Source organism: Patella vulgata, chromosome 8 (genome assembly GCF_932274485.2).
Source record: "Patella vulgata chromosome 8, xgPatVulg1.2, whole genome shotgun sequence".
Classification (NCBI taxonomy): domain Eukaryota; kingdom Metazoa; phylum Mollusca; class Gastropoda; family Patellidae; genus Patella; species Patella vulgata.
In genome coordinates this window covers 1405729-1430314 of record NC_065886.2, presented here as the reverse complement: position 1 = coordinate 1430314, position 24586 = coordinate 1405729, and the positions used below count along the sequence as shown (strand labels likewise).

Below are 24586 nucleotides of genomic sequence, written 5' to 3'. Positions count from 1 at the left end.
AATCCCGATTATCAAGTCGTATTATCCCTATTGTTTGGCGTTCGCCGTTCGCCGAATCCCGATTATCAAGTCGCATTATCCCTAATTTTTGGCGTTCGCCGTTATTGGGAGAATCATCGGTCCCAGACAGCCTACAAAACCTACTGCAACTGATCCAGACCACCCCCAGTACAGATAAATGTCAATAGATATCTCAGTCTATAATTACTTAGATAAAAATCACGATAAATCACGAGGAAATATACAATATGTCAGATGACGTAACACGCTCGCAAAGTTTCCTCAATACTTTACTCCACAAGTAACAGACGAGCTTCTATAGTTGTCGTATTAAGATAATCTTGTCGTCTTGTAGAAAAAGCTAGTACTCGTTGTAGCTTAGCAACTAACGATATTAACTAAAAGATCATTTAAAAAATCTACCATTGAAATCGTAAATTTTGTTACAGTAACAGACGCTGAGATAGACCGGGGTATACTGAATGACAGTCAGAGAGCATTCTGGTTTGATCGTCAAATACAAGATATAGACAAACAAGAAGCCAGCTATATATTTAGTCGTTATAAAGGTTTATACCTATATATTTATTTATTTTATTTTATTATTTATATGTTATATATCTAGTTGACATTTTATCTACAGTTTTCGTTATAAAGGTTTATACATTATCGTAATATTTATTTTATTTTATTGTTATATATCTATTTGTCATTTTATGTGTACAGTTTTCAATTCATACGATCATATTGTCTTTAAATAGATCATGAACTACGACTATATGATGTTATAACTGAAATATATCATATGTTTACACTTGCTGTGAGATTGGCTTCTGGACACAATAGTCATTAACGTGCATCACAGCAAACCGCATAGTTTAACTAATGTGTTGTGTGATCAAGGGTGCAGGTAACGCCCACCATTACAAAACACTTAGTAGTTTCAACTTATGATATACAATTCCATTTTAGCTAGGAATAATGATATGGTTATGGACCCGTGTTGTCCTAGATATTTCCGATTAGGAATCACGCTAGCATCAGCGTGGGGTGTACAGACTATAATAAATGTCCATCGTCATTAGCTCAGCCCAAGCCGTACAGCAAGAAGTTTTACGCCATTGCATTTAATCTTATAATAAATTACTAATCTCGATTTTCTGTTTCAGAATGCTATGGAAAAAAAGAATATTTAGATGAATCGCGGGAACTTTTAGAAAATTTACGAAATAATAAATTAAAGCGTAAACTACCAGTGGATCATATCAAGAAATATACAATAGATTGGACAGAACATGGTAAGATGGAGATCTTGGACGTTGGTCTAATTTAATTTTAATTATCCGTGTGTATGATAGTAAACCCTGGATTTCTATATTATGGACTGACAAAAAGTCACCAACATTATATTCTTTATTCATAACCTCGACTGTCTATTAAACCTTGACATCCTATAGACAGCTCGTCATGTATCTAAAACTAACTGAAAGAACCCCAACATCATTTATCTAAATGACTAAGAAACATCATACACTCAAGAGTCCAGCATCTACCCAAAACCAACTAAATAACCTCCAGCGACTGACATCCTCTACCCATAAAGTGTTATTTAACTATTATTTTCCATTTAACAGATTATGGAATCGGTATTCCCTCTGGGTTGGCACAACGCATATTGTCAGTATAACTTATATTGTAGGTGTTGATATATCTATAACTTCTATGGTAGGTGTTGATATATCTATAACTTCTATTGTAGGTGTTCGTACAACTATAACTTCTATTGTAGGTGTTGATATATCTATAACTTCTATTGTAGGTGTTGATCCAACTAAAGAGGAAAGTCATAGATTGTATATCAGTAAATTAGCTGATGATTTTGAGAAAAGTATAAAAGATGGTATACAGAGAGCTATACAAGAAAAACAATCTAATATATTAAATAATACAATCTGCCAGGAAGTTATACAACACATCAACTTCTGTAAAAATAAATGTCATTCATTTTATGGTAGAAAAGATACTTTTGAAGTGAGTTGATATTTATTTGTATAGTCTATTACCCAATGACCTGTTGATGTCATAGCTAAACTCATTGGCCGTTACCTACAGCCCTTTTAAGATCGTACTAAATTCATTGTCCATTACCCTATAGCCTATTAAGATCGCGCTTAAACTCATAGCCCATTACCCTATATTATAGCCTATTGAGGTGGTACTAAACTCATGGTCCATTACCCTACAGCCTATTAAGATTGCGGCTAAACTCATTGTCCATTACCTTATATTATAGCCTATAGAGGTGGTACTAAACTCATAGACCATTACCCGATAGCCTATTAAGATTGCGGCTAAACTCATTGTCCATTACCTTATATTATAGCCTATAGAGGTGGTACTAAACTCATAGACCATTACCCGATAGCCTATTAAGATCGCGTCTAAACTCGTCGTCCATTACCCTATAGCCTATTAAGATCATGACTAAATTCATTGTCCATTACCCAATGGTCTATTGAGGTCGTACTAAACTTATAGTCCATTACTCTATACTATAGCCTATTAAGATCATTGCTAAACTCATTGTCCATTACCCTATACTGCAGTGTATTGAGATCGTACTAAACTCATAGTCCATTATCCTATTATATAGCCTAAGATAGCGAAGGTGACAATGGTCATATAAGAAATCAAGGGTCATATAAGAAATCAAGGGTCATATAACATAGGTAAGGTGACAGTGGTCATACAAGGTCAAGATCCTACAAATATTTTGTTAGTTTAATTGATGCGAGTCGATCGGTGTATCGGCTGATTGAACTAAGGGTATAATTCCAGTTACAGTCACGGTGTATAATGATAATTGTCTAACAGTGTATTGTGACAATACCTGTCTGTTAAATATGATCGAACATTATTGGTGTGTTATTCTATGCAGGCACTACCTTTCAATCACATTAATACGTGTACAATGATGACAGGTTAAATATTTTGAATTTATAGACAGTAAATAATCCGATGTTTGTATTACAGATTATAGAGGATTATCTGATGAACAACAGTGACGAACCCCTGGTAATACACGGTTCATCTGGTTGTGGTAAAACATCTATTGTTGCCATGGCAGCTAAACATACATTTGACAAGGAAAAGGAAAAAGAAACCACAATAGTTATACGGTATGATATATATTATAAGTTTGCTGTTTAGATTATATTGATAAAATTTGAACATATTTAGCTACGCAATTTTGATTCTCTTGCGTTTTTTTTATCTCATATAATCTGTTACTATATTTAACAAAAATGAAAATATGGATGATGGTTGCTCTGATCATCTTTCAGAAATATTTTAAATAAAAACTCATGTTAAACGTTCTATTATATAGGTTAAAACCTAAATACATGTTAACCCACACTTGAAACTTAAACATACATAAAGTAAGAGCTAAACTTGCCTGTTGCAGGGGTTTCTTTAGACCTGAAATGTTATATGAACTATTACATATACATTTATTAATATATAAAAAAAACCATAATAAACCCTCGATGGCATCTTATGGGCCGAATTTTTATTACGTTCGAATCCAACGCCCATTGACAATACTCCGCCAAAATGCATAATCGAGACTTTGTGTATTATCGTAACAGCAGGAAAATAAAGTAATTGGATTAAAATTTTCAACATTTAGCATTTCCCCTTTACATTATCTTTTTGTTAATTGTTATAGCTAGAAATGGTCAGCTCCTTATTTAATCTTCCATAATGTATCTTTAAGAAATTGTTAAAATACAGTTCATGCTATAGTATCAATATAAGCGTTAATAAATAGCTGAAACATATCCCATTCTACAGTAACAGTAAATCAGCTTTAATAATTACATAGCTAAAACATAGCTCATTCTTCAATATCAGTATATTATAAGCTCAGGCTTAAGACTTCTAAACGATGTGTTGTCATCTTAAATATCACGTCTAGAGAATGCTACTAGGCCGAAGGTTACCGGCCGCACCAACGAAAGATGATACCGATTCTTGGACGTCCTGGATTTAAAGAGAGAGAGAGAGAGGGAGAGAGAGAGAGAGATAATGACACAAACTAAATCATTTCGGAACTAACATATCTAACACATGGTTCAATCTTATCTCAATAATTCGCTTGTGCGTAGTGGGGAAACCGGAGGACCCGGTGAATACCAACGAAGATTGAACAGGAGACCCTACTCCTTTTCGCTTTTTCCTGAATTTAAAGCAAACAACACCCAGAGAATTGGATTAAACATGAGCTTTCAACTATTCTTAATTGTAATAAAATAAATTCCAGATATTATGTATTTAATAAGCTACTTTGGTAAATCTTCTAGTAAAATAGCTTCATGCTGTGGGGAGGGTTTATCTTATTATAGTAGACGAGATTATAGGATAGTACATACCTGTTACACCTATACCTGTAACTCCCAATACACCTATGCCTGTAACTCCCAATTCTATTATTTAGATTTCTGGGAACGACTCCTGATAGTTCCAACATCAGTGCCTTGTTATACAGTGTTATTAGTCAGATTAAACTAGTTTATGAAGAAGAACCTATTAAAGAAGGATTGGTGAGTAACAGTTTATAAGAACCTATTAAACAGGGATTGATGGGTAGAGGTATATTCACTGTTAAAATTATTATGTTTAACCTTAATTTAACCATGTTTAACTGGTAGAAATATTGTGTGTTGTTTCATAGGTTGTAATGTGCATGTAACTATATCTCTAACTATTATACAAACAAGGTAAAATAAGTTGCCTCATTAAATAAAGGGCCATTGAACGGCTTGGTCACCAGATAGTACAGGCGAAAGAGTTTCAAAGTGAAACCGCAAGCAAACAAAATCGAAATACAAAAATCGGTTTGTTAAGAATTGCTGGCAGGTGAAGTAGGTTCAAATCTAAAAATAATTGCGAAAATCGGAATCAAAATGGCTTTTAAATATCGATTTGAAGGTTGTTTTGTAAAATCAAATATGGCGGCCAAACGATTGAAAATGTTATGGAACAAGGTGTGTGGAAATAAAAGATAACATCGGGGGCTAACACCACCATATGTAATTTTTAGTCTATTTTTAAAATGGAGAGAACTATATATCTGTTTAGGGATAATTTTTTTGTTTACTATAATTATATATAGGTTAGTAATTCGGCAACCATTTAGCCGAATCACACCAGTACTCCATCGGAGTTCTAGCTTGTTTTTCTTTTATTCCAGAGTCTAAAAGTTTTAACTAAGGAATTTCATCTAAGTTTAGAACATGCAGGGGAACATCGACCATTGGTTGTATTACTAGATTCTTTAGATCAGTTGGAAACTACAGGTGGCGCCCATGAGTTGTCATGGTTACCGCGTAAATTACCTGAGTATGTTAAGATGATCGTGTCCACTCTACCGGAAGCTAAATATGGATGTTTTTCTAAACTCCAGGTATCGTAATCAAACTTCATTCCAGATGATCTTCCAGTAGGCCTTGGTTAATTAGTCTCGATCTAGAATCCATACCAACTCCGAAAATAATAATATCGTGGATAGGAAAGTTTAACTCTGTTATGAAATTGTTCCTCAAATCATTCCCCAAATTATACGTAATAAAAAGAGATAATTAAAACTGAAAGCGAAGATATGGTTGATGCTTATAATACTAGAAGAGTATACATACTTCTGTTGGGATAATAATAATAATATTCCATAGTAGAACGATAAACTGTACAGTTAAACACAGCCAGGGATTCATATCCTGAGATGAGCTAAGAACATCACTGTTAGATTGTTAGCTATTGGAAAGACTCAAGCCCACTATCATAACGCACTCGTTACATGTATAAACAACACAGTACCTTTCTTTTGTAGGCGATGTTTTCGACAACATCATGTTTTCTACCAGTAGAAACTTTATCTAATGATGACGTTGAGGGAATTCTCCATAAATGGCTGGAGACCAACCAAAGAAAACTCCTGGATTCACAGCTAAAAATAATTCTGGACGCTTTTCATCAGTGTCCATTACCATTATTTCTAAAACTATCATTTGACGTGGCGTGTCGATGGAAATCATTTACTCCACCAAGTGTATCAACCCTACAGACAACAGTCCGTAATGTGATCAATGATTTATTTACTAGAGTTGAATCGCTACATGGACAATTACTTGTATCTCGAGCACTGGGCTATCTTACTTTAAGTAAGTACATAGAGAATTACTTGTATCACGATCACTGGGCTATCTTACTATAAGTAAGTGGATGAACTTGTATCTGGAGCACTGGGCTATCATACTTTAAGTAAGTTCAGTTATTTACTTTTATCTCGATCATTATTCATTTTCATTCATCCCGCATGCTTGTATCTAACGTCATTAATTGTTATTCCACCTGCATGATTGGATCTAACGTCACTAATTGTCATTCCTCTAATATGCTTGTGCCAACTTCTATTCAATTCTTTCTCCAAGCATGCCTGTGCCTACCTTCCTACATTTTCCTTCTTCTGCCATATTAACTCAATGAATTTTATTTTCTTCAAAAATCTTTGAAAGTAATGTATACTCTTCACAAAAAGTAGGGGATATTCAGATGCAACTAACTATGCAGGTTCTGATATGATAAATAGTCATGGACACTTGACATGCGTTGAGAGTATGTTCACAGATGAAAACTTATCGCCCTAATAGAACCACCGGGCTGCACATGCGACACGCAGTAGCGCCATACACGTGGAGGGGGTTCATTGTCAAATTTGACACTTCAAGGAAGGGTTGATGAAAACTGCCGCGTGCTGGTTTATCCTATCCATGTTTGATTTCCTATCGGTTCTTGCATAAAATTTACTGTTTAGCATATCTTTGCTTTAGTGTGTTACGTTTAATTTGCAACGAGACGTCTTCAACATGATGAATGCCTACTTGCTATTGGCATGCTTCAAATGGGTTCTACACTGCGAGCAGTAGCCAACATACGTAATGTGTCACAATCTGTGTGATCAGCCGACTGTGGAACCGGTACCAACAAACACACAATGCTGATGATAGACCTCGTTCAGGTCGTCCTAGAGCCACTACACAACCCCAGGATCGATAAAAACGGCCAATCAGCTTTTTGTAAATGTAAACTTGTACCAAGTTACAGGAATTCGAGTTACACTCCAAACGATTAGAAATCGGCTACATGCATCCCATTTGCATGCGCGACGACCGCGTGTCGTGCCTCTATTAACTCGCCAGCATATGACAAACAATCGTCAATGGTGTGGGCAGCGTAGAAATTGGGGTAATCGTCGATAGGCGCGTGTAATGTTCTCAGATGAGTCCAGATTTACTCTCGATTCACCGATAGGCGTGCTTGCGTTTGGAGGCGTGTAAATGAGCGTCATGCTAACGTTAACGTCAGACAGCATGAGAGATTAGGGCGTGAGTCTGTTTGGTGTGTTATGGAATCACCATGACTGGTAGAGCGGACTTGCATATTGTTCAAGGAAGGGTCACTGGTGTGTACTACCGTGACCACATCCTGGCACCGATAGTTCTGCCCTTTGCTCAACGTACAGGCCCCAAGTTCACAAAGCATTCCCAGGCTTAAGTTAAGAATTTACTTAAAATTGTTCGCCTTATTTTAACTAAAATATAGCCCTTTACAAAACTTGTGTTGTTTTTATGTATCAAATACATCAATAAGAAACTATGTACAAAGTTGTGTGTTTCTGGATCAAAGATATTTCTCACAAACAGTGATTGAAAGTTGAGTAAATTCTTAACTTGAATCTGAGAATGCTTTGTGAACTTAGGGCCAGGTCGACGTTTCATCTTTCAAGATGACAATGCCCGTTCCCACCGCGCTCGTGTCGTTAAAGGCTACCTCCAGCGTCATCATATTGTCCATATAATATGGCCAGCCATGAGTCCTGACCTTTCGCCTATAGAGCAAGTCTGGGACATGATCGAGAGACGTGTTCGTTGACGTCAACGTCAACCAACAACACTGCAAGAATTGGCCGTCGCACTACAACAGGAGTGGGTCAGATTTCCCCAAATCGTGATTGGACGGTTGATTAGGAGCATGCTACGACGAATTGCTGAATGTCTGAGGATTGGTGGAGCAATTACTCATTATTAAGACAAAAATCAACTACGCCAATTTTCACTTTTGCCAGCGTATCTCTTTGCGAGTGAAATGGGACCGCCAGATAAGCCTCCCATATGAACTGTTTATGTTCATGTGTAGGCAATTGGCCTGTTATTAACATACACTGGTTACCTCTAATAAAAACAGCATTGCATGTCCGCAGTTTTGTATTGTTTCTGAATATCGCCTACTTTTTTTTAAGAGTATATTATGTAACTAAAATTTACTTTCAGGTGGTGGTGGTGGTCTGTCAGAGGCTGAATTAGAACATATTCTGTCATGTGATGATGACGTATTAAATGACGTATATATGTACTGGACACCACCGATACGACGCTTACCTCCCTTATTGCTCGTCAGAATTAAAACTGAATTGGGCCAGTATTTTGGTAGGTATTTATATTTGTCTTGTTTATGAAGATGTCAAACAATTAATTCCAAAATGCAATGTTTACTTTTAAATTGCCCTCTCTGTGTAGTTGATAGAGGTGGACCGTGCAATGTTTACTTTTGCAATGTTTACTTTTAAATTGCCTTCTCTGTGTAGTTGATCGAGGTGGACCGTGCTGATGGAGTTCGGGTGTTTTATTTATTTACTCAATATTTATTTCATTTAATTAAGTTGATAGAGGTGCTGATGGAGTTCGGGTGTTTTATTGGTTTCATCGTCAGTTCATAGAAGCTGCTACTGAAAGATATTGTTCAGATGTTAATATTAAACTAAAGATGTGTGGCGCCATAGCTGATTTCTTTTCTGGTATCTGGGCAAATGGTGAGTACATGCAGTAGTATATAGGACACTCGTGGATACTTTTTGATATGCTTCGTGGAGTAGATTGACCTTCTGGTCCACATGCAAAAATAACCGTGGTTGACCTTTTGACCCAACGAATGATTTTCTTGTTGACCTTAGGAAAGAGTGACTTGTTGATCTTATGAACGATTGACTTGTTGACCTTATGAACACTTGACTTGTTGACCTTATGAACGATTGACTTGTTGACCTTATGACCTTATGACCTATATACTACAAATAACCCATGGACCGATATCCTGGATATTATTGATTGTATGGCCGTAGCAGTCACATGGGATACGCGCGGTGACGTTGGTTGATCTAATTTGTTGATGGGGCGTAAATAGCGGAAACCATCCGCGTCTCCGTTTGGCCGTATGGTCATCAAAGCTTTTTTTCTCCTAAATATTTGTTCCCCAAATAAGTTATTTGATGTATGATCAAATCACGTGAAATCAAATATTATTTTTGAGAGAGACTTCAAAAGATTTTTATAAATGTATTTCAGGTAAAGGTAAACCATTTAAAACTAAAAGTGGTGAATCATCAGAAGCAGATCGTTATGTGACGTCACAGCCTGTTAAACTAGGAGAATTGTATAATTTAAGGAAATTAAACAATCTACCACATCACAGACAACAAGCTTACCAACTAGATCTATTAAAATCAGAATGTCTGTGTAACTTTTACTTTATACTTCATAAAATAAAAGCATTAGGTTTAAGGTAAGCAAAACGATTTAACCTTGTATTTGGCTATGTAGCCTATCCTCTGTCTAGAGGGGGGGGGGGTCGATTACCCGGTTGTACGTGACAAGGAGTAGAGTTGCCTATCCAGCCTCGTGGTTTTCTCCGAGTCCCCCGGTTTCTTCCCACTGCTAAAGACCCCTACGCACAAGCGAATTATTGAAGTAAAATTGAACCATGTGTTAGTCCCGAAGTGGCCTAGTTTCTGCCTTTTTGACGTTAAACCCCATTTTTTATTATGTAAAATAATGGAAGTGACAACATGTATACATATAAAACTGCCGAGAATATAGTCAAAGGGTAAGACATATTAAACTGTATGGGATATTTTATCAAGATCATGATAGACATGCTGATTGCAACATATTATGGACCATATTACACCTTTGTCATAGGTTGTTTAATATTTGTAGAAATGTCAGAATTCTTCTATTTATATTGTGAAACATGCACCACCCCATGTCACAATAACACATGTATTCACTTGGAAACGTTTTTGTTAACTTCAGGCCTGTGTTGGATGATTTCTCGTCAGCTAAAGAACAGTTTGTTGATGATGAAGATATTAAATCTATCTGTGATGCCTTAGAGTTATCACAACGTTCAGTCCAATATAATTCAAACGAACTACCATCACAATTACTGGGACGTTTAAAACCTACCGAGGTATGAACTGACCTTTACATTCGCTTTCACAAAGCTTTGATATATCCCATTTAAGTAGCTGGCGGACAAATAGCTACTTGTTTTAGAAAGTCTCCGACCAATAGCTTCCCGATTTTATTATCTCCATGAATTAGTGGCTCCCCGTTTTTTACTTCCTCGACCGTTTCAGATACGTTCAAACTAGTAGCTTCATGTTTCAATATCTCTCCGATCAATAGCCACCCGACCACTAACTTTCCGTTTTAGTATTTCTCAGATCACCGAGAAAGTACTTACCTTATTATCGCACTGACCAATAGCCCACAGTTTCAGATTTGTTCTGGTCAATATGTCTCAGTTTAATAGACTTCCGACCACTAGCTGTCAGTTTTAGTCTCCCCGAAGAATCGTTTTATTAATTTATGTAAACCGAGCATCATGAATATATTATTGTATCTTTGTTTTGTTTATAGAGTCTACGGCCTCTATTAGATGATTGTAAGAATTCCCCATTCTACTATTTACTACCAGATAAAACTATATTAGCACAGCCTGGTGGATCTTTATTATATTGTTTATCAAATCATACTGGTGATATACAGGGTCTGGATATAACTAAAGATGGTGAATTAGCTGTAACATGTAAGAGACATAACGTTTTGACACCGGAATCTTTGGGTTCAGACCAGTAACTGTTGAAATAAAATGAAATGGGTTTTAGCGTCGTACTATTCTGCTCCGACAGGCTTAATGAAGTGTGCTATGAGGGAAATTTTGCCCGGACAGCGACGCCACGGCCTATTTTTTCTGTATCGAATTCCATCTGTCAAGAGATATTTTATGTGCACGCCAAAGTGTACACGGCACCCTGTTTTTCCGTCTCATCTGAACGACTAGACAGCTCGCCTTGTCACGCCCTCCATCCTACGCCACTGACAAGGGGAATCCACACCGGGAAATCCCGGTGACCTTTATCGGCTATCACCGGGAGCACCAGTAACTGTTTTGTTACTATGTACGTTAAAGATATTTACTTTCCACCAAGAGCCGCTGGTATCCACGATTATCTGATAAATTTAGAATCATGAATATTCACATAAAAACCATCACATCAGATGGTTTCTACATAGCCATTTTTTTTAATATATATATATATATATTGTTTATAAAAAAAAGATGGCGACGTAAGTTCAAGGGACGATTATAAACTTCAAATGAACATACCTTTTGTTATTATCGGTGTGTGTTTTGTCATATTCATTTTTTAGCGCATTATGTGCAGTCTCACACAGTTAAATTAATCTTGTTAGAGATTAATGGTTCCGTTAAAGTAATAATAATAATAATAATAATAATAATGATTATAATAATATTTATATGAAATATCAATACAATGAAAACACGTATATAATCAATACCAACTCTGTTTAAACTTATGTAATTGTATTTATAGGTTCCACAGATAGAACAATAAAAACCTGGTCAGTGAAGTCGGGTAAACTAGTACGATCATATGACATCGGGTTTGAAAACCTAGAATATGTCAAGCTCTGTCATAATGACCAGATTATTGTGGTTTCCGGACGGGAGTTACTTGTAGGTGTTGACTTTTTGACTGGAGTTAATTTGTATAAGATAGAGAATGAATCTGAAACTGTGATCTGTGCAGCAGGTAAAGATAAAGATGTGCTGGGGATATTTCAGCAGAATGGTGTAACACTATACAGTGCTTTAACGGGAGAATTACAATCACATACTAAATGTCAGTTTCTGGAGGAAAAGATGAGCTGTGTAGAAGAAGAGGTCGATATTGAAGTTGCCTATTGTACTAGTGAGTATATTAATCTATTTGTAAACTCTGGCAAACAATGTCCATTGCTTTGGATGTTTTGAATATCTTCGTGACAGCACAGGTTACGATCCTCGTTTCCTAATGTACATATTTGTCTGAAGACGTCTCCTAGTGAATAACACTGGATGAATTTTAAAATAGAAAAGTGGATTCTACTATAAATATGTAGCTTTTTGATAATATCTCAGGGAAATACACACGTCAGCTGTAACTGGCATCTCTTGATGTTACTGTTGACTCATGTATATTTAATTTTTTTGAGTTGTGTTTGAATACGTGGAATGTGTGTTATTACAGGTCAAGGTCGGTATATGGCTTGGGTATTCAAGAGAAAACTGAATAACCGTGTAGACGCTTTAGCCATATTTGATATTATTGAAAGGAAGTTTCTAAATGTTACAGTGGAGCCATTATCAGACAAACTGGTTATCTCACCAGATGAAACAAATATCGTTATATGTAATGATGATGACGAAGCTGTTATATATGATATTCAAACAATGAACGAAATACGTCGTGTCCAAATTACCCGTGGTAAGTATTATACCCCTATTATGAGATTTATACAGAAAACAATAATTTCTATGGAATATAAATTATCACCCCTGCTCAAAAAATATCTTAAAAAATACATACATTAATGGGTAGGGTTACTACAACTTCTGAAAGGGGCCCCGAGTTGAAACATCAACATTTGTAAAATACCCCCTTCTCCTCCAAACCCTAGTTGAATGTTTACAAAAAGCATTTTTTATGTAATGCGTGTTTCGTTGTACCTGTAATATTGATGTAAAAAATAGAAATATTCAAAGTAATTATATATTTTTTACCTTATGTTTTTAGTGCCTTATGGAAGATATGTTCAGATTACTCCTAACGGTAAATATCTGTATTGGGCTTATTTCTATGACGTGGTGGCTTGTAATCTAGAAACAGGGGAGATGTTTGTTGCTGTTCACCATCCGTCATCTGTTAAATTTGTTATTACTCTAGATATGAACAGTATAGTGACTGTTGGAAAAGATCAGATTGTTAGAATCTGGGATCAAAGCAAGGATAACAGTGTTATCAACCAAGAGGCTCAGCAAAAGCAGGAGGAGTCACGGTGGCTAAGTGGGTAAGAGGCTGGCTCGCTAGTCAGGAAGTCGCGTGTACGATTCCTGCATTGACCGAGAAAGTTCAGTCGAATTTTCCAAGGTGGTTTCCCCTTGTCAGTGGTACAGGACGGGGTGGGGGGCTGATACGGACAGCTGTCTAGTCGTTCGGATCGGACGAAAAATCGATGTCCCGTGTATACATTGCATTTGGCGTGCACGTAAAAGATTCCTTTTCAGTTGGAATTCGGTATAAGTGTAGGCCATATTGGCAATAGTGGGCAAACTTTCCCTCATAGGACACTGTATGGTGTATGTCCGTCTTCATTAGCCCAAAGGGGAATTGGATATAGGGTAATTGACATATTCTGAAACAAGACATCTCCTGTGATAAATTAACGTAGCTTAAAGTGATGGAAGATGTAGTGTTGATGCAACAACGGTACTGGACAAACGAGACTAAGTGCCAATCATCCATTTTATTGTTAGAAATTTTTATATATCTACGGCGTCCTTGTTAATCTAAATATCTGCTAACTGATGACTAGAGAGTTGATTATACGCTTGTCATGTTAACAAATTTTTAAATAATAGTTTATATAACGATTTAAGACAACGTTAAAGTAGCTAAGTCTCTAACTCAATATTTAAAGTCTTACATGTTGAAAATACGAATTATTTGTCAATTCAAATCAACATTGACGCCATGATCTTACCGGGAAAAGGTAGGCTTCTGATATCCAATATTTAAGACAAAATAAAAATGTTACCATTGGTACACGAATCGTGTACCATAGTGCGTTTCCGCGTCATTTGTAACAAGTGACCAGAAAGGCTAGGCATAGTCCACAACTCATGTCAAACGGTGACGCCAAATCTTATCTGGAGAGCATGCGCAATAAACTGGAATAACCAGACGCTAGAAATTGCTATTCGCTTGACACTCATGCCGTACTTTGCTGGATATAACTGATTTGAAATTAGAGTCCAAACGGGAACAATTGAAGGTAAATCAGTTTATATACAATCCGATTACTTTATTATATGCGTTGCGACCCATTTGGGTCAATTTCTAAGTCCCAAATATTAGCGATTTAGCCCCTTTAAGACTTGCGATAGGCATATTGAACTTTTACGCAATGCATCTTTAACGTCGTTCGAATTGAACAATCAGTTTATTTGGGGACTAACATATATATATTGGTCAGAGTTCTTCAGTTATGTGACATCACTCACGCAGTCTCAGTAACACTTTCTTATTTATCACTTAGTTCAACGGTCTTAGTCTGGATTTTTGTTTTGTATATTTTTCATAGTATGTAATTATATGTTTCAGTTTAACTGTGTTGAGTGACAACCCTCGGTATATCATCATCATATATGAACAGAACGATTCCTACTATTTCCAGATCTACGATCTCGCCACAAATATGGTGGTTAAAAACACGAAGGTTTCGTTTTTTGTTTATTCATGGGTTTAACGTCTATTCGTCACAAACTAGGTCATGTCTGGGCTAACATGGTTCTAGTTCATTTCATCTCAATAGTAATTACAGGAGAACCGCACGACACACACAACAAAAATCTACAAGAAAATAGACATGAATCAGGGGGCCAGTCGTAAGCGTCCACTCCAAGAAGGATCTTTAGCAGTTTAAGGCAACCAGAGAACCAAGAGGAAACCGAGGAGCTTGGGCAGATGACCATATTCCTTGCCACGTACAATTGAGGAATGGGAACCACGCCACTTGATCTAAAGCGTGTCGACCGCGTCTCTAAATGTGTAGTGCATCTCCCGTCTCTATCTGTGTAGGACGTCCCCTATTTATAACTGTGTAGGACGCCTCCCGTCTCAAATCATGTAGATCGCCTCCCGTCTCTAATCATGTGGGACAGTTCTCCATCGTTATTGTGCATGGCTCGCTACGTCCCTGAACATGTAGGGCGTACCACGTCCATACCTGTGTAGAACGTCTCCCATCCTTGCCACGTACAATTGAGGAATGGGAACCACGCCACTTGATCTAAAGCGTGTCGACCGCGTCTCTAAATGTGTAGTGCATCTCCCGTCTCTATCTGTGTAGGACGTCCCCTATTTATAACTGTGTAGGACGCCTCCCGTCTCAAATCATGTAGATCGCCTCCCGTCTCTAATCATGTGGGACAGTTCTCCATCGTTATTTTGCATGGCTCGCTACGTCCCTGAACATGTAGGGCGTACCACGTCCATACCTGTGTAGAACGTCTCCCATCCTTGCCACGTACAATTGAGGAATGGGAACCACGCCACTTGATCTAAAGCGTGTCGACCGCGTCTCTAAATGTGTAGTGCATCTCCCGTCTCTATCTGTGTAGGACGTCCCCTATTTATAACTGTGTAGGACGCCTCCCGTCTCAAATCATGTAGATCGCCTCCCGTCTCTAATCATGTGGGACAGTTCCCCATCGTTATTGTGCATGGCTCGCTACGTCCCTGAACATGTAGGGCGTACCACGTCCATACCTGTGTAGAACGTCTCCCATCTTTAGCCGTTAGGATGTGCCCACTGTCCCTTATCAATGTAGGGCATTCCCTCGGCTCTAGTTGTGTGTGTATCAATTAGTGCACCCAACCCTCTCGTCTCTAATCGTGTTGGACATTCCCGACTCTAATCGTGTAGGGGTTTCCCCTCGTCCATAGCTGTGTAGGGCGTTTCCTGTTCGTCCCTAATCATGTCGGGGTTAATACATCCCTTATCATGGAGAGCGTTACCAATAATCCAATTGTTTAATGTAGAACATTACCGTCTCTTACCGGGTGGGTTGTTCCACGTTCCTGATCATTCAGGACGTCCAGGACATAACCGTTTCAAGAATAGGACGTATAACATAGTTTACCCTGTCAACTATAAACCCGACAAAATTTTCAAATATTTTCTTTAAGAAGGACGATCCATGACATATTGGTAACTCATGTATTCTGGTGATAATATATATTTTTATTTTGTACAGTTTGTGACAAAAATCAACTTTGTATTACCTGTGGATGATACACAATGTCTGATTCAACATGGTAAGAAGATATCCCTGTTGGATCTACAAACATCATCTATAATACGAACATACCAAGGTCAAGCACCTACAGATCCTGTTATAAATTCACCAAAAACAGGTCAGTACGAAGCGTGTCGTTCTTCGAGTTCAATAGCTTGTGGTCGTTGTTTTGATCCCTGGTGTGAGAACTACGAACCACACGCTAGCTTCACGTTGTGACATGATGTGTAGGCTTCTGGTTTTAAACAGAGTTCAACAAGTTGTGACAGGTTTTCTTAATACATGTGTCTTTTGGATTTTTATTTATACAATTGTAATTGTGAATACACGTGTTCATCTTGAAGAATTTAACCAATAGTCACGTGACTGTGTATATAATTGTTGTTTATTTATAGAGTTTTACACCTATCACGTGACTATTTGTGTATTTATAGAATTTTACACCCTATCACGTGGAAGAATGAATATAAAGAAATATAATATAGAAACTGGTGTTTGTGAGATTATCAAAGGCTGCGGTGAAAGGCTCGGAGATTACATAGTGAGTATTGAATTATATAGTAAGTAGTAAGGTAAGTCGTCACTTTTTAAAGGACCTAAATCTCTACTATTCTTTGGAACCTTGATGAAAATGGTTTAATTTGATTTACATTAATTTTCAAATCAGTTTTGTTTGTCGAAATATCTGAACATTCCAAATTGAATGTTTGGGACACCCGTCTGGTTAGTCCAGTCTAATGTCGTGTTTAGTCTCATTCATCAAGACGTCCCACTACACTTGAGAACAAAAGGTAGACCGCGGCGTGTACAAGTTTTAAAATCGTTCACTATGGTTTAAAGCTGAACTCCGGTTACAAAAATACCGAAATAATTAAATAAAAAAAAGTTAACGCCCCCAAGCCGCCATACTTGTTTCCAATTTATGAAATAAATATGGCGGACATGGAGGCTTATGACCTGGAAAGGTTAGCCGATCTCACTTCCAGTTTGTTTCTTGTCAGCCAGCTGTACACAATAGTGTGTGTAGGTGACTTGTTTTGGTTGAAAATTTCAGGTTGGGGTAACCATCTTTTTGCATCTTTTGCTTTAGAGTAAAGCTTAGGCTATATTGTAGTAGATGCAGTTCGTATAATTATTTACAGACTTACCTGATCAAACATTTTGCAATCTTCAATAATTTGGTATACTCTTGGGAAAATATAGTCATAGAGCAATCGGTGAAGCGTGTGTAGAGAATAAAACCGGATGTGTACTGGAAGTGAGATCGGCTAACCTTTCCAGGTCATAAGCCTCCATGTCTGCCATATTTATTTCATAAATTGGAAACAAGTATGATGGCTTGGGGGCGTTAACTTTTTTTATTTGATTATTTCGGTATTTTTGTAACCGGAGTTCAGCTTTAAGTATCGGCTATTAGGAGCCAATATTCGTTTATTACGATACAAGAACCATTACGGATACTTGTTGACGTAAGGACGCAAATCTTTTTCTGTTGTATATTCAGGTAAATAAAATTTGTACTGTTCTGGCCGCGTCCATGCATGACGATGAGTGGGTGGTTTTCTTTGATCTTGTCAACAAGCGAGTGATGTATCAATTGACACCAGAGATGATAGAGGGAGATGATGAAAATGAATCTATATGTTTAAATGATGGTGGTCTGGTTACTGACGATGGTCGTTATTTCATATTTTCCCATATGCTTGTACCACCAGATCTTACAGATGTAGAAGATGCAGAACCCATTGAACTGGTTGTGATGTGGAATATACCAGACAGTAAGTAAATTGTTTTACATTCAAGGAACAGTGGTGGTTGGTTGAGAAAGGCTCTAGACTACATCCGGTCTGCTTGTCACGCACTTTTCTATAGATTGTACAGATTTAATGTAATTTAAATAATACAAACTTTATTGTTCATCTGTCGTGTTTTCACTTATAAATTTGTTATTAAGATTGTTTTGTACGACAAGTTTCACATGATTCTTTGTACGGCGGAGACTTTGTTCATCAGTAGCCAGTGTCAATGCGTTATTTTATCGCTATACGAATCACTTAAAAACTACGATAGATCTATTATGGGAAATCGGTATAAAAAATGTTCAGTATTTGTAAATATAAGTGGAATGGAAATATCATTGATCTTTACCCAACGTCATTTTATTGATAGACATGTTTTACATCGGATTGACCTCGTACTTTAAAAACTAGACTTGAGTATCGGTATAAACCATTATATAAAATATCCAATTGCACCTGTAATAATTGTTATTTATAATAGAAAAGCTTCACCAAATACTGTGTGATCACAACAATGGAAATGAAGATTGTTGTGTGGCAGATGTGGTTGATTTTCATATACTTAACGAGAAGACGGTGATTACTACTAATAGCGATTATTATATACGTGTGTATGATATTGAAACAGGTAAATATACAAACGTATCATTCAAACAATCACAATAATACTGAGGACGGCAAGTATAATTAACAGTAAAGGTCTGTGATTATATAAATACCATGTAAACAAGCGTCTGTGATTATATAAATACCACGGAAACAGTTCTTTCTATCTGTTTAAATTAGATTGATCCCATGTGTTACTGCGATTAGTGAAAAAGCAAGTTTTAGGGCGTTACTGCGATTAGTGAAAGAGCAAGTTTTAGGGCGTTACTGCGATTAGTGAAAGAGCAAGTTCTATACGATTCAATTTCGGGAAAATCTTTCTTTTGCATTTTTGGCCTTGAAAAGGAACGCAAAATGGATTTGTGTTTAATCCGTATAATAGCATATAGCTTGAGTTCAAAACAAGCATATATGTTTAACTCGACATGATCAATAGTTATATCATACATTTTAGCCTGACAATGGGTCAGAATTCCCAATATTAAAGGCTAATGGAATATGAAAAGCACTGAACGTGTACAAAATGTAGGGCACATCCGCTTGGCATGCAGCAGGTGAACACACGTTTTGCAGACAGTGATTCGTGACATTTTAAAATTTTTGTTTTCAGGTAATGTGCTACGTCGACTTACTACGGGACATTTTAGTCGTTTCGTAATAGTATTAAATAAAGATAGCCCATTTTTTCTATCTTATGCCAAACACCGTGAAGAAAATTCTATCAGACTGTGGGACAAAGAAACGTTTGGATGTCTAGCGTCGTATTGTATGGATACCCAGGTTAGTTTATGACGAAACACTAAAACTGTGTAGTCAATCTATGTATTGCTTTATCTACAAAATAGATACAATGTGCTACAATTGAAAACCAACCTCCAACTAGTACTCTGTGCATTATGTGGATGAGAGAAAGAGAGAGAGAGAGAGAGAGAGAGAGAGAGAGAGAGAGACATGTGGTACAATTGAAAACCAACCTCCAACTAGAACTTTGCACATTATGTGAACCAGTAGACGTGGTACAAGGGTTAATCAGCGAACTAGATGTATGAGATGTGTTGTTGACGTTTGGGAAAGTAGGACGAGGGGAAATGTGTAGGGAGTGAAGTGCTGTAAAGGGATAGTTAGATGTATTATGAATGGTTAGAGTGACTGTGGTGTTACGGTGAAATACTATGCCGCCACCGTAACACCACAGCTTTATGATTTGTTAGACAGGAGTGATGTAATGGGTGTCAACAACTGGGTATGCTGGTACCGTCGCAACGTAGCCGTGAAATATATATTGTGGAGGGGGGGGAAAGGCGGAAACGGAAAAATATACAATGTTGACAGTATGTGCCAGGCATGAGGCTGCGCAGACCGAGCGGCAGCTCGATAGGGAGTGTGTGGGAGGGTCACCCTCATAAAAAAATTTTTATTTAAATTTCAGTTTTCTGTAAGCAGTGAAAACACTATTTTGGCATTGTTTGCGGGGTTAAACCTAAAAATCACATTAATACACCTATTGCACGATATTGTGAAACTAGCTGCCGAAGACAGCTCGGGCGGCGATTGTTCGACTCGGGGCTGCTCTGTCAGTATCTAACAAACGCATTTAGTTGGCGTACAACTTTTAAAAACCGAATGTCAGTATGGTATTTCTCACATAATTGGTTATCGCAAAAACAGAGTAAACTGAAAGCGAGTAATCTCGACTCAAACCTATAGTCTATAGCCTACTTACTACACTCGTCACTATAAGGCTTCCTATATTATTGTTTGTGGACGGTTTACTACTCAGTGATAAGCCTGCGCCGCAAAAAGAGGTCTCGCCTTTTATTATTAGTATAATGACTTCCTCATGTGCGGCAGGTTAGTTTGCTTCTAAAAACACTGTTTTCCGTTCCAAAAAATACAAAAGTAATTTTCTACCAGATGACCATGGTTCTTTTCACCGAGACTAGATAATTTCTCTCGGTGTAAGGATATGGCTATGGATAAGTTCAGACAAGGTCAATAAATCCGCGGTCACTTCGGGTCACACTGTTGAGAAAATAAACCGATGGGTTTGTTTAGTAGCAAATCGAGCGTGAATAAACTGAGTTTGTACTGAAAAATTTTTGAGTGATATGTATGAACTGTCTTCACACATTCGGTTTATAATTAGCGATACACAGTTACAGTGGCAAGTGTTGTACTTCACAGACTGTTTACCTCCGAACTACCTCCGCACGAAATCCCCGATTTGGGTACTTGTTAAAAGAAAAAGAAATAGTACCTGTGCGCATGCCAGTAAAAAAAACCTAAGAGTTCGCGCATAAAAATGCCCGAACGTACCAGGCACCAGGTCATCTAGCTATAATCTCCCAATTGACTTTGGTAGGTGTAAATGTTTCCATGTATCTGGGTTCTCTGTAAAAGAGATGGAGGTTCGGTGATTTCTGAACTAACACTCTGTGTGTATTTTCTTAATACTTCGCTGTGTGGGTAGATGAGTTTATACGTCGGTGGAAACAGTAGTACCCAGAGAAAACCCACGAGGTGTGGCACGTAACCAAATGTATACGCCGTGAGATCAAATAACTGATTTACAGATATATCAGCATTAAAAACCCATCGGTTATAAGAGTCATTTTATAATAACCCGTATATTATTTATCAACAGATGAAGTCAGTAGAATTTACATCAGATGGATATCATATAATAGTTACATATGACGATGACGGCCATGTCAAGTTTGATTTAAAAGGAGGTGACAGTATCTCCAAATATCAACCACCAAAACAACTTGAACAATGTAAAGAACTATTTAAACCTACTGGTAAGTCAGATCTATAGGCTGTGTTAAATTACGACTAGTTAACAAACGGTATACCATTGATAGAGAATGTCTGACCAGTCTCTAACTTTAATAGATCAACATTTGAACAAAACGGATATAAAATAATCCTGTATACGATAACGTGGTTATAAACCTGTAATTGTGTATAAGACAAAGTGGTTATAAACCTGTAATTGTGTATAAGACAAAGTGGTTATAAGCCTGTAATTGTGTATAAGATAACGTGGTTATAAACCTGTAATTATGTATAAGATACAGTGGTTATAAACCTGTAATTGTGTATAAGGTACAGTGGTTATAAACCTGTAATTGCGTATAAGATATAGCGGTTATAAACCTGTAATTATGTATAAGAATATAGTGGTTATAAACCTGTAATTGTGTATAAGATACAGTGGTTATAAACCTGTAATTGTGTATAAGGTACAGTGGTTATAAACCTGTAATTGTGTATAAGGTACAGTGGTTATAAACCTGTAATTGCTTAGCACGCACCAAAGTTAGACCATGGACCGTGTATAGATGGACAGGCAACGAGTCCCGTTTGTTGGATTCTCTGCCGCTCGCGCGAGACAGGGCGAGATCTCAATGTCAACAGGAAATCAAGCGATGGGATTTTTGACATTGTGGGATTTTATACTGATAAATTTCTCGAACTCCTCCTTAGAATTTACGGTATTCTTATAGTTACATGGCAATTGCTTAACTCGATAAGTATTCCTATCCGGTAGTGACGAATTTCTCCAGTTTAGAAAATTGGAAATTTCGAAATGCAGCAGTTGAAAATTGTGAAATTATCGATTTCAATATTTTCGTAGGTTTTGTAAGCATTTTGGTTTTGCTTAATACTCCAAATTCCCGTATGTATGAAGGATTTTAAAGTTATGAAAATAAAGTTCAGGTATAATACTGTCCGGAATGATGATTAATTGTGCAGAAGTAAAAATTAAAAGAGTGTTTTAGTAGATTTGTTTTTAAGAGAAAATCGACGTTTTTTTTCGGATTCACATAGGCGCGTCCGAAGTAAACAAAGACGATATTTACACCCCAATCATCAGTTAGTAGTCTATCTATGTATGGGTTTCAAAAAAAAGAGTAGCAAGATTAATGAAAATATTATGAGTGGATTTCTGTTAAACTTAATACAGGTATTTGCGCGAGGGGAGCTAATTTAATTTAGTCACGATTGTCAGGTCTCTCTTTTGCCGCGGAATAGAATTCTAAAGGCTTCGTGGGCGTTGCCTGTCCATCTATACACGCTCCATGGTTAGACAAAACACATGTTAGCGTAGCGTCTTAAGTAGTTTTATGTAATCGCGAAGAAATTCGTCATTACGTTTATAATAAAATGTTAGCTATTAAATTAAACAGACGATTACAAGCTAGGAGTATTGTACATGTGTTTATAAAACTGCCAGGGGTATTGTACATATATTTATCAAACTGCCAGGAGTAGTGGGTAATACGTAGCATTTCCTTTGTTGTTGATATGCAATTGGTGTCCTATTATTCGCAACTATATACCTCTACGAGAACCGTATAGACATGCTTATCCAGATACTAGAAACGCGGATTAACGCCCACTCAACATAAACTAGGTCATGTCGGGACAAAAGTACGGTTCAGTTTTAAACTAGCTAACGCACGAGGGTATTTAATTGGTGGGGAGCTGGAGGACACATTAAAACCCACGAGGTTGGACAAGCAACCAACTGTGGGATAGAAACCACGCCACCTGACTCAATGACATAAGACGATTCAGCACCCAACCCCAGGTTTATTGATGTGTGGGTTTAATATGGTAGTATATCATATCCGTATAGAAATGATCCCAATATAAAATATATTTTACTTTTATATCGTTTTTCTTCAGATAAAATTGTGGAGTTGGAAATACCTAGTAATGTAATCTATGATAATCCCGACCCAGATACTGATGAGTAAGGAGTAGCAGATACGACGATGATGATACTGGTGATAGTTATCCGATGATTCAAGTTGAACTGACACTGATGAACATTGAAAAGGAAAAGTAGTTTTATGACTGACCAGATATAAAATGGATGTAACTGATAAAATCTATTTTCATCTCTTAAATGATTAAACTGTGAAAATTTGTGCTCTTAAAATAATTTACCTACAGAAATTGATGCGGCTCAAATCGGATGTTGACAGGAGCTTGATAAGTATTTCAGCCAAACATAATACAAGTACTTTCCAAATATTTGATTCTATTACATTTATTTTAGTAATGCAGGAACTTGGTCAATTTTAGGTTGGTTATTTCAAAAACGGATTTGTACAGGCGGAATCAAAATAATTGTTTTAAGTTTGAAATAAACAAATAAGGAAAAGTATATCAGGTGAACCAGAAGTTACCCTTCTTTAGATTCCAACTGTCAAGCTAGTTTTACGTACTATCAATTGTGTGACGGGACCTCATCAGTTTTCAATCTAATCCGATTGACGAGACATACACTCCCTGTTAGATACAAACAGAAAGCATGTCAAGTGCAAACTGGGCTTAAACACTGTGGACGTCCGTATTACTCCACACCAGAAATGGATTATTCTATGCAGTATGTTAAACCCCACTGACGCTCCCAGTTGATTAAACCATTAAGTTAGTTTCCAACTGACTAATCTCCGGAAAAAAATTGAATTCTACATGATAGAGTTGAAAGTTAGACAGGGATGACCGAGGAAGAGCCTGCGATTATGGAAGCCGCTAAAGAACTTTATGCTTTATGGGATTCCGTTTCAGTTTGGGGAGCTTTTTCGTCTTGAATATTAAAATTGTATTACTTACTTCTGTTTACCTCTGATCTTTTAGAATTTTATACATCTGGTCGAACATTACGTAAACCAGTTGAACTACTTTTAGAATTTTATACATCTGGTCGAACATTACGTAAACCAGTTGAACTACTTTTAGAATTTTATACATCTGGTCGAACATTACGTAAACCAGTTTAACTACTTTTAAAGCCCAAAACTGTTGAACTAAATCTCTTATGGTCATCGCTCTTTGATATT

The 24586-nt window shown here is 37.0% G+C and overlaps 1 protein-coding gene across 1 annotated transcript; it reads left to right on the top strand.

The window, feature by feature from the left end:
• The first annotated feature begins 885 nt into the window (after positions 1–885).
• LOC126829319 (NACHT domain- and WD repeat-containing protein 1) lies at positions 886–24325 on the top strand. Its single transcript, XM_056102792.1, has 23 exons — positions 886–910; positions 1170–1298; positions 1820–2031; positions 3034–3179; positions 4499–4604; positions 5255–5467; positions 5891–6221; positions 8391–8546; positions 8780–8929; positions 9462–9678; positions 10209–10365; positions 10818–10986; positions 11798–12175; positions 12494–12730; positions 13040–13313; positions 14627–14741; positions 16282–16441; positions 16758–16864; positions 17828–18101; positions 18604–18750; positions 19339–19508; positions 21373–21529; positions 23424–24325. Exons 1-23 carry the CDS (start codon positions 886–888, stop codon positions 23492–23494), a joined length of 4101 nt encoding a protein of 1366 aa, XP_055958767.1. The 3' UTR covers positions 23495–24325.
• Positions 24326–24586: the final 261 nt, after the last annotated feature.